This window comes from Pelophylax lessonae, assembly GCF_965119305.1.
Source record: "Pelophylax lessonae genome assembly, chromosome: 9".
Taxonomy (NCBI): domain Eukaryota; kingdom Metazoa; phylum Chordata; class Amphibia; order Anura; family Ranidae; genus Pelophylax; species Pelophylax lessonae.
In genome coordinates, this window is record NC_138776.1 from 272,665,333 (window position 1) to 272,681,630 (window position 16,298).

The following is a 16,298-nucleotide window of genomic DNA, read 5'->3' on the forward strand; positions in this document are numbered from 1 at the left end:
TGCAGAGCTAGATAGTGTAAGCTTAGTATAAGTTTATAGAGAATTCCCCTGCGGGGTACTTAGCACTATTAGCGATACAGCCGAAGGGTGGTTCAGGAGAGGTGGATGATCCAGTAGCGGGATACAGGGATCAGCGCAGCGAGGTTCCATCAGCGAAGTAAGCTTGCAAGCATGGAAGCTTCAAGCAAGGTTAGCATCCAGATAAGGGTGTTTGAACGAACACATGTGAGTGAGAACCGACGCCCTAAATAGCCATCTAGTCCGGCGCTGGGTGATGACAGCTTCAGCCTTAAAGGGAAACACACCTATATGTGTTTCTTCTGTCTAGGTAGATGGAAATCACCCGGAATAAATGTGATAGGAGGCACTGAGAGTGCCAGAACCTTACATTACCCCCCCCGTAAGGCCGGCTCCGGAAGGCCTCTAAGGCTGGTTGTTGATATAAGAATCACATGAGACTGGTTGCCGATGCGAAAATCGGAAGGAAAAAAAAAAAAATTCTCTTTTTTTTTTTTTTTTTGTTGCCGATATGAGAATCGGAATGAGACTGGTCTCCGATGCGAGAATCGGATAAGACTGGTTGCCGATATGAAAATCGGGAAGAAAAAAAAAAAAAAATTGGTTGCCGATATGAGAATCGGATAATACTGGTTGCCGATACGAGAATCGGATAAGGTTGGTAACCGATCTGAGAATCGGATCCCTTGTTGCCGATATGAAAATCGGATCAGGTTGGTAACCGATGAGAATCGGATCACTTGTTGCCGATATGAGAATCGGATCAGGTTGGTAACCGATCTGAGAATCGGATCACTTGTTGCCGATATGAAAATCGGATCACTTGTTTGCCGATATGAAAATCGGATCAGGTTGGTAACCGATCTGAGAATCGGATAGGACTTGTTGTTAGGGTGTCTGCTACATGGACCCCTCACTAGAATCGGACGCATAACCATCCGAAGTAATCCTAGTAGTCCTAGCAACCAATGCTTCTTCAAACATCCTCAGATCCTTCCTACATACCACCGTGCCATTAGAAGCACGTACGCAGTCAGGTGCAAGAATCTCTGTATTTTCATCGGAAGCCAGAAATGTGCTTGCAAAAATAGGAGTATCCTCAGGAGGTGGTACAGGAGGGTTTTTTGAACGTGGTATAAAGTTCACTGGAGTTGAAGGAATATCTATTCCAATATTTGTTAATTTCTGGGTGTCCTTCACTGATATAGAACGGGGACAGGGCTGGCAACAGCCTTGATAATTTCCAGGCTGTTTTTCAGGGAAGACCCTTCGGATTCGCCTGGCCTCCATTGGGAGAGCCTTAGGCCTATGGGGTCTGGTTGGGCAGAATGTAATGAAATGTCCCCCCTTACCACAATAAAAACAAAGGCCACAGATTCTCCTGTGATCTCTTTTTTCTTGTGAGGACAACCTAGCATGTATGGCACCAATCTCCATAGGCTCCTCATCCATCTCTGTAGGATCAGGGTCCAAATGGGATGTGTCAGAGTGACTAGGTCGACTGTTTGAGGCAGGCTCGGACCATGACCAGGCAGGATCACCATATCTACTAGGTCTCCTTTTTTCCTTAGGTAGCCGGGGTCTGTGGTTACCTGGAGCGGGTTTAGGAGTGGGGTCAATAGCTGAATTCTGAGAAGAACTGGATAATGGCATTTCCATTTTTTCAGACTTCCTTTCTCGTAGTCTTCTATCTATGGTGATACTGAGTTGTATCAATGTATCCAGGGTTTTTGGCATCTCTGCTCGGGCGAGCTCGTCCTTGACGGCTTCTGATAGGCCAAGCCTAAATTGGGTTTTCAGAGATGCATCATTCCATCCTGAATCAAGGGTCCATCTCTTGAATTCTGCGACAAAGTCTTCTACAGGCCTTTTTCCTTGTTTCAAGGATCTTAACTGAAGATCGGCAGTACTCTGCCTATTGGGGTCATCATATAGGCTAGTGAGCTCTACCAGGAACAAGGCATAGGAGTTGAGAAGCTGGTCGTTATTTTCAAAAAGAGAATCTGCCCAGGCTCGAGGATCGCCTGATAGGTAAGAAATAATAGTACAAACCTTAATGTGATCAGTAAGGTAGGTACGAGGTTTTAGCAAAAAAAGTAACTCACATGCGTTTTTAAATTCGCGAAATTTTTTGCGATCGCCTGTAAATACCAAAGGGGGATTTATCTTGGGTTCAGGAGACTGTGCAGAGGTAAGTTGTGTCAGTCTAATTAACTGCTGCGACAGAGCCTGATTGTCGTTTTTCAATTCAGCAAGTGCGTGTATTAACGCAGATACCTGCTGTTTTAATTGTGTCACCTGAGTGGCTACTTCTGCTGAATCCATTTTTTGGGTTCGTTCAATCTGTAACGCTCCTGCGTTTTTATATGGTGTGGATTTTCAGCTGCAGAAATAGTTCCACGTCAGCAGTCATGTAAGAGATATGCTGAGACACCATTCCCAACCTCAATGACTCATCATGTGTGGAAGGTCTTATTTCAGCCAGTAAATACACACAATTAGCAAGCTGGTTCCTAGAATGACTTTATGCATGTGGTAACACAATGATGAAGGTTGAGGGATAGGTTGAGTGGAGGTGGTAGGTAATAGACACTTGAAGGTGAGACAGTAGCAGATGGATGCAGGAAGGTTTAGCAATGTTGTATGATAGCAGATGATAGAATAGCAGGTGGACATACAAAAGAGATCAACCCAGTGCAGAAAAGTAGCAGTAGTCTCAAGAGCTAGCAATCTAGTTTATGCAGATGTGATAAACAGTCTCTACTATGCAGAGCTAGATAGTGTAAGCTTAGTATAAGTTTATAGAGAATTCCCCTGTGGGGTACTTAGCACTATTAGCGAAAAAAGCCGAAGGGTGGTTCAGGAGAGGCGGATGATCCAGTAGCGGGATACAGGGATCAGCGCAGCGAGGTTCCGTCAGCGAAGTAAGCTTGCAAGCATGGAAGCTTCAAGCAAGGTTAGCATCCAGATAAGGGTGTTTGAACGAACACATGTGAGTGAGAACCGACGCCCTAAATAGCCATCTAGTCCGGCGCTGGGTGATGACAGCTTCAGCCTTAAAGGGAAACACACCTATATGTGTTTCTTCTGTCTAGGTAGATGGAAATCACCCGGAATAAATGTGATAGGAGGCACTGAGAGTGCCAGAACCTTACACAACCAGGCTACAGGATACCAATTCAGGAGACATGGAAAAAGTTGAGGATACAAGCTGAGGATGGTAAGACATGGGCATCTAGGTACGGATTCAGGAGATAGGAACAGAATGGAGGATACAAGCTGAGGATGGTAAGACATGGGCAGCTAGGTACGGATTCAGGAGAGAGGAACAGAATGGAGGATACAAGCTGAGGATGGTAAGACATGGGCAGCTAGGTACGGATTCAGGAGAGAGGAACAGAATGGAGGATACAAGCTGAGGATGGTAAGACATGGGCAGCTAGGTACGGATTCAGGAGAGAGGAACAGCATGGAGGATACAAGCTGAGGATGGTAAGACATGGGCAGCTAGTTATGGATTCAGGAGAGAAGAACAGAATGGAGGATATAAGCGGAAGTTGGGAACAGCTGGGCAGTCTGGTACCGATTTAGAAGACAGGAACAGAATCAAGCACACAAGCCAAGGTTGGTAGCAACATGGTGCCAGTTCTGGAAACAAGAGCAGAGTTTAGGATTCAAGCTGAGGTCAGTTACAGACTAGCAGCAGAGTACCAACTTAGAAAGCAGAAGCAGGTTGAGAATACAAGCCAAGAAATTAAGCCGAGGTTGGTAACAGCCGGACAGCCCGGAACCAATACAGGATACAGGAACTCCTTGAGAATAAAAGCGTCAGTCTATAGAGACAGCATACCTAGCAGTCATGTGATGTATGTGGTGTTACTGGTGTTGTTGAGGATAATTGTTAACAAAACTGCAAAATCAGTTGCCTTGAAATTCCTCCACTCATCCCGATATATATTTCTCTCCCCCTTGGTGGGAGTAGAGATGACCCCATGTATAAGGATATACAGTACATACACACACAGCACAAGGCCGTGTTCTCACTAAGAGACGTTTCTCGGGGGCTGCAGTTCCTCTGAGCTCCACAAGGTGGTGATCTCATTTCTACCCAGACAGGAAGTCTCTATGGAAGACAGGAAGTGATGTCAGGTATAAATAGGAAGTTCCAGGTGAAAGGTGAGTCTGGAGGAAGTAGAGAGGTGACGTTGCTGGAAGTGGCAGCAGAGGAGGTAATAAGATCTTATTCTCTATTTACACCCAGTAACCCCCCCCCCCCCCCCGTCATGTCCGTCCTCTTCCTCCATAGTCACTGTGACCTCTTTTATCTCCAGCAGACGATGATACACACATATATAGTGTGGAAACCTAGATTAACCCAAGGGGCAGAACATTTCCCCCCACCTACGGGGTCGGAATATTCTCTTAATTCTGGAGATGTGTCACCTTTCCCACCAATCACCTTCTCACCTCATCAATCTATACCACTTTTATTAGGAAGTGGGCGGGGGGGGGGGGGTTCTTGTGACGTGAGTCACTTTGGTTGCGGGGCTTGTGGAACCCAGATTGCTTTAGGGAGTTTGGGAGACTCCTTGTCCAGTTTCCCCAGTCCTTCCTATGTGTAAGTCACCCTGTGTCTATTCGGGGCACAGGGTGACTGAAAACCCCAGTCAGGTCTGCTCTGCACTAATCAGACTCTTGCTAGTGGGGTGGGGGCTTGTTGTTGCTAAATACCTGCATTCCATTGTTATTGTTATTATGGGATGTGTATGTTGTGTGGATTGACTAAGGGGGAGGGGTTGTCCCAGAAGTGTTCATCTCCTTGTGCTTTGTGTTTGAATAAACAGTTTGATTCTGGTTGACTCCAAAGCTTGTACTGTCGAGTTCTTGGGGTAACTATAGCCAGATTCACGGATCCCGTGTTCCAGAGCTTAGGAAGCAGGTTACTGGCGGAGATACCCAGTCGCGGTGTCCGGATTCTGTCACGGTTCTATAGACATAAAGGATTAGAGACGGCCTTGACCCTAAAACCATTACAAATGCTAAAAGGAATGTTCCTCTGTGGGACCTATGTTTGCCGCCTCATCCCATCAAACCCGAACACATTAATTACACAGGTTCTGCGGCTGATTAAGGTGGCAATCAAGCTCACTTGGTGCTTTATCTGCATTAAATTATCCCCAGAACCTGTGTAATTCATATGTGTTCGGGTTCAAAGGGATGAGGTGGCAACCCCATGGGGGACGTTCTTCCCTGATAGAAACCCTCATATTATCCTCCATACACACCCATCCTAATATTGTACAACCAGTACAGTCCACATCATTCTCTCATCAATTATTGGTCTACAGGAAACCCCTATAGATCACATGACCAATAAGGATGGAGGAGGACCGAAGTCACATGACTGAGAAGATACTAAACCTCACCCTGGAAAACCTGTGGAAACCTAGATTAGCCCCTTTAGGGTCAGAACATTCCCCCACTTACGGGACCGGAACATTCTCCTCATTTTGGAGATGGGCCACCTTTCCCACCAGTCACCTTCCCACCTCATCCTTGATCCAGTGATGGGAAACTTGGCACCCCAGATGTTTTGGAACTACATTTCCCATGATACTCAACCACATTGCAGAGTGCATGAGCATCATGGGAAATGTCATTACAAAACATCTGGGGTGCCAAGGCTCCCCATCACTGGCCTTACCACTTGTATTACTGGTGGGGGGGGGGTGGATTTTTCAGGGTTTAGCCCTTTCACTACCAGACCCTGCACTCCACTTTTAACCTTTTAGACTGTTTTTCATTTTTTATTTATTTTTTTTACGATTTGTTTGACTAAGCCCAGATGGAGTCCTGCATTTTAACCCACCACTCCTCTGCAAAGTGATCTGCATTCAGGTCGCTTTTCAGAGGCAGTGAGAAAGTAATATAACACTACCTCACCACCTTCTTTAACCCCATTTTTGCCGAACAAGCGTGCTGCAATGCACGCGGTTGTGGGGTATTTGTGGTGCTTCTCCACTTGCTTGAATGGGCGATGTGTAGCAGGCTTGCAGCCGGCCGATTGCGTTATGTTGGATAGTTTTTGCTGCTGGGGGTTAAGCTTCGCGGCCATGGCATGTAAACACCCTCATTCGCTGTCATCTCAACTGCGCACTTATAACGCATTTTTATTTTTTACTAAGTCCCTAAATTGTTGAGCAAATGTCCATGGAAGCTATATGTTCTCTGAAATCACTATATTCTATGTCGCTACTAAGGTTGGGTTCAGATTTGTGTGGGCGCGTTTGCACGTGCACGTCGTGGGTAGGGCAGCCCATTTCTTTCACTGGGCTGCCCCACCTGTGAGAAATGCGGGAAAAGAAGTCTCCGAAAGAATTTAACCACTTGCCTTCCGGGAACTTTCACCCCCTTCCTGCCCAGGCCAGCTTTCAGCGCTGCCGCACTTTGAATGACAATTATGCGGTCATGCTACACTGTACCCATATGACATTTTTATCATTTAGTGTTGTTTTTGGTGGTATTTGATCACCGCTGTGATTAAATCAGAAAGGACTGTCCCTTGGGTTGGGCCTAGTCTCCGACACACAAATCAGAAGATGTTTTTTTCTTTGTGGCGAGTACATTTAGTAATAGTTTTCAGGACGTGAGTGGTGGGGATCAGCTACAGGGGTCAGTCAGAATGGTGATAGTAAGCTCCCTGGTGCACCCGATAGAATACGGGGGTACTTGTGTCTCGCTGGCTCCAGCTGTGACAGTTAGGTAATTGTGTCTGGGTGGCCGTGAGTAGTGCTCCTATCCAACCTGGGACCTGTAAAGAGAACCCTCAGTAGTCTATATGTGGAGACTGGTGGGATGAGGTGGTGTTTTTGCAAGCCGTCTTTGCAAAACTACTGTATATACTCGAGTATAAGCCGAGTTTTTCAGCATGTTTTTTTATGCTCAAAAAGCCCCCCTCGGCTTATACTCGAGTCACTGGCTGACTTACTTTTTAAAAATGGCGCCCCCCGGCGCCAACATGTCACCGTGCATGCACTGCATGGACGGAAATAGCCGAACGTGTACGGGCTTTCCCGAGCATCGGCGGCACATGCGCAGTGACGTGTTGGCGCTGAGCGGCGCCATTTTTAAATCTAAGGCACCTCACCGACAGGTAAGTGAGACTCCTCCACAGCCCCTGCATTTCCTCATTCTTCTGTACCATGCCCACAGCACTGCATCTCCTGTGCCATGCCTGTACCTACTGTGCCATGCCTGTACCTACTGTGCCATGCCTATACCTACTGTGCCATGTCTATACCATCACCTGTGCCATGTCTATACCATCTCCTGTACCATGACCTGTGCCATGCCTGTACCATGACCTTTGCCATGCCTACACCATGACCTGTGCCATGCCTATACCATCTCCTGTACCATGCCCGCAGCCCTTGTTTTGTGTCTCGTGGTGGTCCAGTTGGGTCCAGTAGCTGTAGCTGCTGCATTTCCCACCCTAGACTTATACTCGAGCCAATAAGCTTTCCCACTTTTTTGTGGTAAAATTAGGTTCCCTTCACTTATATTCGGGTCGGCTTATACTCAAGTATATACGGTATTTGGTCAGAGGTCCTTGTAGCAACAGGAACTTTGTTAACAACCTAGACACTAGTGGGCCTCCCAACATATACACTTCCTTAGTGGAGGGGTACATCTAGGAGGAGTGGAGCTCGAAGATGGTTGCCTTCATGGAACATCTTGAGATGACCACTGTCCTATCGATCTGGGTACAAGCTGAAGAGAATTAGAGCGGCTCATTCTTATGGTATACGTGCCGTCTGGTGACGTTTTACAGTCTGAAGAGCACAGATTGCCAGTTTTGGCCTAAAGGCCCTTTTTTCTGTATTGGCTGTAGTTAGAAATGTGGAGTTAAATTTGTGTTGCCTTTTGGTTATACTATGCCCAAATTCCTATCACCATCCCCTTCTTAAATGTTCTAAAATACTCTCCCCAAATTTCTTCCATTGCTCAGAGTCAAGGATCTTACCCTGAGGTTTAAAATAAGAGCTCACCAAGCCACCCAGGGGGTCCTCGTCAATCTCAAAAAAGGGGAACTGGGTGCTACATATACAATATAGACACCAAATGCAAGGAGGAAACACTATTTATGAAGAATGAGGTTGGTTACCCATATGTTATAGAAAACGGGGCAAAACCTATGTGGTCATTCAGGACAGGAGGTATAGTAGCCCCAAGGTCCATTTGGCATAATTTTGCAAAAGCAAGTTGTCAGAATCCCCTTCCCTGGGATTAAGCTGAATTCCATTGAAAGCCATATTACGATAAACCATCTGTTTGGTAATTATGACTTCTTCCAAAGTGTCTACCAATGGAAATTTGGAGATACCCTTCTGTAAGATCACGAATCTTCTTCTAGAACGGGCAACCTTCATATCACCCCTCCCCCCAACCCATTCACATATTATTATTATTATTATTATTATTATACATCCAATAGAATCCAGATCATTTTCTATTGTCAATTATCATTGATACCTTGTCTAGGCAGAAACCTGTGTAGACCACATGACTGCAAAAATGAGGATGGAGGAGGTCCGGAGTCGCATTACCGAGATAGTACTGGATTTCACCCTGGAGATCATCTACCAGCTGAGCAGAGAGGTGAGGAGGATTCTGGGAGGTCACATGACATCACTCTTATCTCTATTAATAATACACAGACCTGACCGGAGAGGTGAGGAGGATTCTGGGAGGTCACATGACATCACTCTTATCTCTATTAATAATACACAGACCTGACCGGAGAGGTGAGGAGGATTCTGGGAGGTCACATGACATCACTCTTATCTCTATTAATAAAACACAGACCTGGCCTGAGAGATGAGGAGGATTCTGGGATTCTAACATGATATTCCTATTGGTTCTCCAATACAGAGATTTCCTCTGGTGAAGTCAGGTGATCATATGACCATCACAGTGCCTCCATTTGACTCCCTAAAACCTGAGAGACACAACATGGAGAAGATTCTAGAAGTCACCAAGAAGATGATGGAGCTGCTGACAGGAGAGGTGAGCGGTGCTGGGAATTCTGGGACATTATCCAGTAACAGACAAGGGATGTGTCTGGATGGTGACTGTATCATTGTGTGTGTCAGGTTCCTATAAGGTGTCGGGATGTCACTGTCTATTTCTCCATGGAGGAGTGGGAGTATTTAGAAGGACACAAGGATCTCTACGAGGACGTCATGATGGAGAATCAGCCGCCCCTCACATCACCGGGTAAGAGGAGACTTTATTGTAAAGGAGAGAGCAGTACGGAGGATCCACCTAGATCCCCCCATCATCTGATAAACACATAGAAACAATGTATTCAGTCAGTGTGTGTGTTTCCTACAGATGGATCCAGTAATGGGAACCCACCAGAGAGATGTCCCCGTCCTCTGTATTCCCGAGATTCCACACAGGAAGGTCACACCATCCCCCACCATCATCAGGTAGATGAGGAACAATTATTTATAGTTATGATTTATACCCAAGGTTGTTTGTTAAAATTATTTTCTTATTATATATTCAGAGTGGAAATCTCGGGGATGATAATATTGTTGTTAAAGAAGAGTATAAAGAGGAGGATGAGGAGTATGGAGTGATGGAGGAGTATTCAGAAGGACACAAGGATATGATGGAGCCACCGAATACCAGAATCCCACCAGAGAGATGTCCCCGTCCTCTCTATTCCCGGTATTCCACACAGGAAGGTCACACCATCCTTCACCATCATCAGGTGGGTGGAGTTGAGGGTCGAGAACATAAAGCGATTGAACGCTCTGACATGTGGAGACGATGTGTGAACTCTACAAGATGATATTTTCTATGTGATCTCACATCCTAAATCCTTCTATGTTACAGATGTTATTTTCTGCCATTCTGTTGCTTTAGGATGAAGATCTGATTAAAATAAAAGTTGAGGGTGAAGAAGAAGAAGAGACGTATGTGAGGGATGATCAGCAGTCTATGGAGGAGGATGGAATAACGAGGACATTCATAGAGGAGGACACTCCTACAGAGATCAGCACAGGTGAGCCATAATACATTCTCGAGTCCCCATGGGTTCCTTCTCCTATCACAAGGCTGTGTAAATGTAGAAGTGATCTGGGAGGAGGACCAAAGGCCCTTTGACTGAAGAGGGGGGAGAGTCGCAGCTGGTTGGGACATCCACAGAGAACATCTGCTCCCTCATATCTACCTGATCCAGGTGGAATCTTGATGGAACCCTCTCAGATCTATTGATGATGTTTTTATATTTTTCCAGGACATGCCATGGAGAAACCCTCAAAGGACCGTCTCACTTTATCTCCGGGTTGTAAAATGGAAGATGAGGACATCACAGGAGATTGTGGAGGAGAAAAGACGATGAGCTCCACTATGGATGGTGGACTTCACAGTGTAGATAGACCATGGAATCCCTCTGACTCTGAGCAACCTCATACTGTGAGGGACGGGGCCGGAATCCAGGGGGAGAAGACCTTCATCTGTCCCGGGTGTGGGAAACGTTTTAGCTCAGAACTAAGTCTAACTGTACATCAGCGATCTCACACGGGGGAGGAGCTCCATTCCTGTCCTATGTGCGGGGAATGTTTTCTATATAAATATCATCTTGTGGTACATCAGAGATCTCACAGGGGAGCGGAGCTTCATTCCTGTTCTGAGTGCGGGAAATGTTTTGTAAGTAAAACAGACCTTGTTGTACATCAGAGATCTCACACTGGGGAGAAGCCGTATTCCTGCCCTGAGTGCGGGAAATGTTTTTCAAAGGGGTGCAACCTTATCAGACATCAGAGACTGCACACGGGGGAGAAGCCGTATGCCTGTGCAGAGTGCGGGAAATGTTACGTACAGAAAATAGGGCTGGTTATACATCAGAGATCTCACACAGGGAAGAAGCCGTATTCCTGTCCTGAGTGCGGGAAATGTTTTGGAAGTAAATTTGAACTTGTCTCACACCAAATGTCTCACACGGGGGAAAAAACGTTTTCTTGTTCTGAGTGCGGGAAATGTTTTCTACGTAAAACCGAGCTTACTGTACATCAGAGGTCTCACACAGGGGAGAAGCCGTATTCCTGCTCTGAGTGCGGGAAATGTTTTTCCAAAGCATGTAACCTTTCCAGGCACCAGAGAATACACACCGGGGAAAGGCCATATTCCTGTGCTGAGTGTGGGAAATGTTATCCACAGAAATCAGAACTTGTTATGCATCAAAGGTCTCACTCAGGGGAGAGGCCATATTCCTGCACTGAGTGCGGGAAACATTTTTATATGAAGTGCCATCTATACAGTCATCAGAGATTGCACACGGATGTGAAGCCATACCCTTGTCCTGAGTGCGGAGAATGTTTTAAACGCAACTCACAACTTGTTGTTCATCAAAGATCCCACACAGGAGAGAGGCCGTATTCCTGCGCTGAGTGCGGGAAATGTTTTACACGGAGCGGAGACCTTGTTGCTCATCAAAGAATCCACACGGGGGAGAGACCATATTCCTGCCTTGAGTGCGGGAAATGTTTTTCAGTGAAGACCCATCTTAACAGACATCAGATGAAGCACACTGGTGAGAAACCACACTGCTGTCCTGAGTGCGGGAAATGTTTTTCACGAAAGTTTTGTCTTACCGAACATCAGAAAACCCATCAGGTGCGGGAAATGTCTTCGATATGAATCAGATTTTGCATACATGAGGGATCTCACTCTTTGATATACACCCAGAAAAGGCATGGCTGAGCGCTCCTCTGATCTTTATAATGGAAGAAACATTTTATAAGGTAGTCAGACTTCAAGACTTCAAATTTCTCTGCCAGGAGAGGGTGAAGAGGGATGAGAGCCCCACAAGTCTCTTAAAAGTCTTTGTTGCCGGGGGGGGGGGGGGCAAAAAATTAGAATCGAGAAAGCCAACTCGTTTCGGTGGTCGGCATTCCCCTTCATCAGGGCTGAAAAATAAAACCACATAAAATATCATAGAATAAAAAGCCTAAAGATTAGAAATTGCCTATGAAATATAACCATCCCAGTCTTAGTCCGTAGGGTTCAATATTGAGTTGGCCCACCCTTTGCAGCTATAACAGCTTCAACTCTTCTGGGAAGGCCGTCCACAAGGTTTAGGAGTGTCTATGGGAATGTTTCACCATTCTTCCAGAAGTGCATTTGTGAGGTCAGGCACTAAAGATGTAGAGAAGGCCCGGCTCGCAGTCTGCACTCTTATTCCTCCCAAAGGTGTCCTAATGGGTTGAGTTCAGGCCAGTCAAGTTCCTCCACCCCGAACTGGCTCATTCATGTCTTTTATGGATCTTGCTTTGTGCACTGGTGCGCAGTCATGTTGGAACAGGAAGGGGCCATCCCCAAACTCTTCCCACAAAGTTGGGAGCACAAAATTGTCCAAAATGTCTGGGTATGCTGACGCCTTAAGAGTTCCCTTCACTGGAACTAAGGGGCCAAGCCCAACCCCTGAAAAAAAACCCACACCTCCAAGTTCCTCCGCCCCAAACTCACTCATCCATGTCTTTATCGATCTTGCTTTGTGCACTGGTCCAAATTATTTGGTGGAGAGGGGATTATGGTGCGGGGTTGTTTTTCAGGGGTTGGGCTTGGCCCCTTAGTTCCAGTGACAGGAACTCTTAAGTGTCAGCCTAGACATTTTGGATGGTTCCAGGAAGGGGCCATCCCCAAACTGTTCCCACAAAGTTGGGAGCATGAAGTTGTCCAAAATGTCTTGGTATGCTGACCCCTTAAGAGTTCCCTTCACTGGAACTTGGGGGCCAATCTTCTTCCTGACGGCTGGGTACAGAAAATACTTTAATTAGGACGTTGTATATACAGTACGTCATCTAAGTACCTTGGGCATACCTAGTATGCCCCGGTACTCTTCCTCTGCCATTCTGCTTCTATTCTTGGTGACATTAATAATTTACTCCCCATCTGATCTGTTACCCTCGCTGCCTTCTTCCTGATGGATGTGTACAGAAAATACTTTAATCAGGATGTTGGATATACATCATCTAAGTACCTTGGACATACCTTGTATGCCCTGGTGCTCTTCCCCTTTCTCAGCCATTCTGCTTCTATCATTGGTGACATCCATGCTTTACTCCCCTTTTGCCCTGGTAACCTCACTGTCCTCTTCCCGATGGTTGGGTACAGAAAATACTTAAATCAGGACATTGTTCATCCTAAGTTCCTTGGACATACCTATACGACCTGATGCTTTTCCCCTTTCTCAGACATTCTGCTTTAGTCATGGGCGACACCCATGTCTTAGTCCCTAGTCCCCATCTGCTATGTTAACCTCAGTATCCTCTTCCTGATAACTGGGCAAAGAAAATACTTTAATCAGGACGTAGATATACGTCATCTAAGTATCTTTGACATACCTCATATGCCTTGGTGCTCTTCCCATTCCTCAGCCATTCTGCTTCTATCATTGGTGACACCCATGTCTTACTTTGTTAACCTTTAGTATCCTCTTCCTGATTAACTGAGTACAGAAAATACTTTAAGACGTTGGACACGAGTCATCTTAAGTACCTTTGACATACCTCATACACCCTGGTCCTTTTCCCCTTCCTCAGCCATTCTGCTTCTATCATTGGCGACACCCATGTCCTAGTCCCTATCTTCCCTGTTAACATCAGTGTCCTCTTCCTAATTACTGGGTACAGAAAATACTTTAAGCAGGACATTGGACATGCATGATCGTAAGCTGCTTGGACATACCTCGTATGCCCTGGTACTCCTCCCCTGGATCAACCATTCTGCTTCAAAAATTGGTGACACCCATGATTTGCTCCCTATTTGAACTTTTACCCTCACTGCCTTCTTCCTGATTGTTGGACACAGAAAATTATTTAATCAAGACATTTAACATATGCGTAATCCTAAATTGTTTTGGACATAACTCATACACCCTGGTGCTCTTCCCCGGGCTCAGCCATTCAGCTTCTATCATTGGTGACATCCATGATTTACTCCCCATTTGCCCTGATAACCTCAGTGTCCTCTTCCTGATGGTTGGGTACAGAAAAAATTAAAATCAGGACCTTGTTCATCTTAAGGTCCTTGGACATACCTTGTTCGCCCTGATGCTTTTCCCCTTCCTCAGCCATTCTGCTTCTGTCATGGGCGACACCCATGTCTTAGACCCCCATCTGCTTTGTTAACCTCAGTATCTTCTTCCTGATAGCTGGGCAAAGAAAATACTTTTATCAGGACGTGGATATACGTCATCTACGTACCTTTTGACATACCTCGTATGCCTTCTGCTTCTATCATTGATTACACTAATGCCTTTCTCCCACCTGCTATGTTAACTTCAGTGCCTTTTTCCTGATGTTTGGGTACAGGAAATACTTAAATCAGAACATTGGAGATGCATAATCCTAAATGCCTTGGACATACCTTGTACTCCCTGGTGCTCTTCTCCTTTCTCAACCATTCTACTTCCATAATTGGCGACACCCATGTCCTACTCCCTATATTTTCTGTTAACATCTTCCTGATGGCTGGGTACACAATATTCTTTAATTGGGACATTGAAAATACGTCATTCAAATTCCTTTGACATACCGCGTACATCCTGGTCCTCTTCCCTTGGCTCTACCTTTCTTCTTCCATCATTGGCAACACCCATTGGTCATTTTGTAATCAGCCCCCAGTTTTTGTACTTTTTTGGGCGACAGGCGTCCCATGATTCTGTTTGCGCGATTTTACCGCAATCGTGGAAGAATCACGCCACGATCGGGGTGCCATTGGAAGTGATGAAGATTACTCTGGGGTCCCACGATTGTTGTAATTAGGGAGCGCGGGCAGAATCGCCGCAATTCTGCCCGAGATTCAGGACGCCAAGATGTGAACAGAGCCTGAGTAAATGATGCCCGTACCTCGTGCTTTCTGGGATCATTGGGAGGGGGGGGGGGTGTTTTATTTTTATTAAAAATTGTTCCTTTAATAACACTTCTCATGCCTAAATAACTAAATTCTCCTTTTTTATGTTTATTTTTGTTGCCTTTTGGAGCATTGTATTAAAAAATGCTCTTCATGTATATGATAAAGAATGCCTTTATGTTGATGTAGATGTCTTTGTTTTTCTTTGTACCAAATCTGTAATTGTAATCTCGTTATTAATTAGCCAAATCGGAGAATACAATGTGCCCATTTTTCTGCTCCGTCATTGTAAAAACTAGGAGGAAAGTCTATTTTTTTTTTTAATTGTCTTTTGAATATTTTTTTTTGCTTTTGATTATATGGATAATAAAATCAATCATTGTTTTGCAGGACACTAAATAAAGTTGTGTTGGTCTCAAGAACATTTTTATATGAACTGGTCCAAATCAATTGGTGGAGGGGGGATTATGGTGTGGGGTTGTTTTTCAGGGTTTGGGCTTGGCCCCTTAGTTCCAGTGAAGGGAACTCTTAAGGCCAGTCAAGTTCCTCCACCCCAAACTTGTTCCCCAAACTTGCTCATCCATGTCTTTATGGACCTTGCTTTGTTCACTGGTCCAAATCATTTGGTGGAACTTAATTCCAGTGAAGGCAACTCTTAAGGCGTAGGCATGCCAAGACATTTTAGACAATTTCATAGTCCCAACCCTGTGGGAACAGTTTGGGGAGGAGTCCTTGGCCCCTTAGTTCCAGTATAGGGAACTCTTAAGGCTTTAGCATACCAAGACATTTTGGACAATTTCATGCTCCCAACTTTGTGGGAACAGTTTGGGGATCCAACATGACTGCGCACCAGTGCACGAAGCAAGGTCCATAAAGACATGGATGAGCGAGTTTGGGGTGGAGGAACTTGACTGACCTGCACAGAATCCTGACCTCAACTCGATAGAACACCTTTGGGATTATTTAGAGCGGAGACTCTGAGGCCAGTCAAGTTCCCTCACCCCAAATTTGCTCATCCATGTCTTTATGGACCTTGCTTTGTTCACTGGTCCAAATCATTTGGTGGAGGAGGAATTATGTTGTTGTTCAGGGGTTGGGCTTGGCCCCTTAGTTCCAGTGAAGGTAACTCTTAAGGCCAGTCAAGTCCCTTCACTCCAAACTTCCTCATCCATGTCTTTATGGGCCTTTCTTTGTTCACTGGTCTAAATCATTTGGTGGAGGGGGTTATGGTGTGGGGTTGGGTTTGGCCCCTTAGTTCCAGTGAAGGGAACTCTTAAGGCCAGTCAAGTTCCTCCACCCCAAACTTGCTCATCCATGTCTTTATGGACCTTGCTTTGTTCACTGATCCAAATCAT

General features: G+C 45.5%; 2 protein-coding genes across 2 annotated transcripts in view; both read left to right on the plus strand.

Annotated features, from left to right (window-relative positions):
- Window positions 1–11,744, plus strand: part of LOC309562621 (uncharacterized protein) — a 478,591-nt gene extending 466,847 nt beyond the window's left edge. The window contains exon 15 of the mRNA XM_082266874.1: window positions 10,325–11,744. Within this exon, the coding sequence (XP_082123000.1) occupies window positions 10,325–11,727 (1,403 nt within the window). The 3' untranslated portion in view covers window positions 11,728–11,744. The remainder of the gene's footprint in view (window positions 1–10,324) is intronic.
- Window positions 1–16,298, plus strand: part of LOC309562616 (uncharacterized protein) — a 679,009-nt gene that overhangs the window by 476,041 nt on the left and 186,670 nt on the right.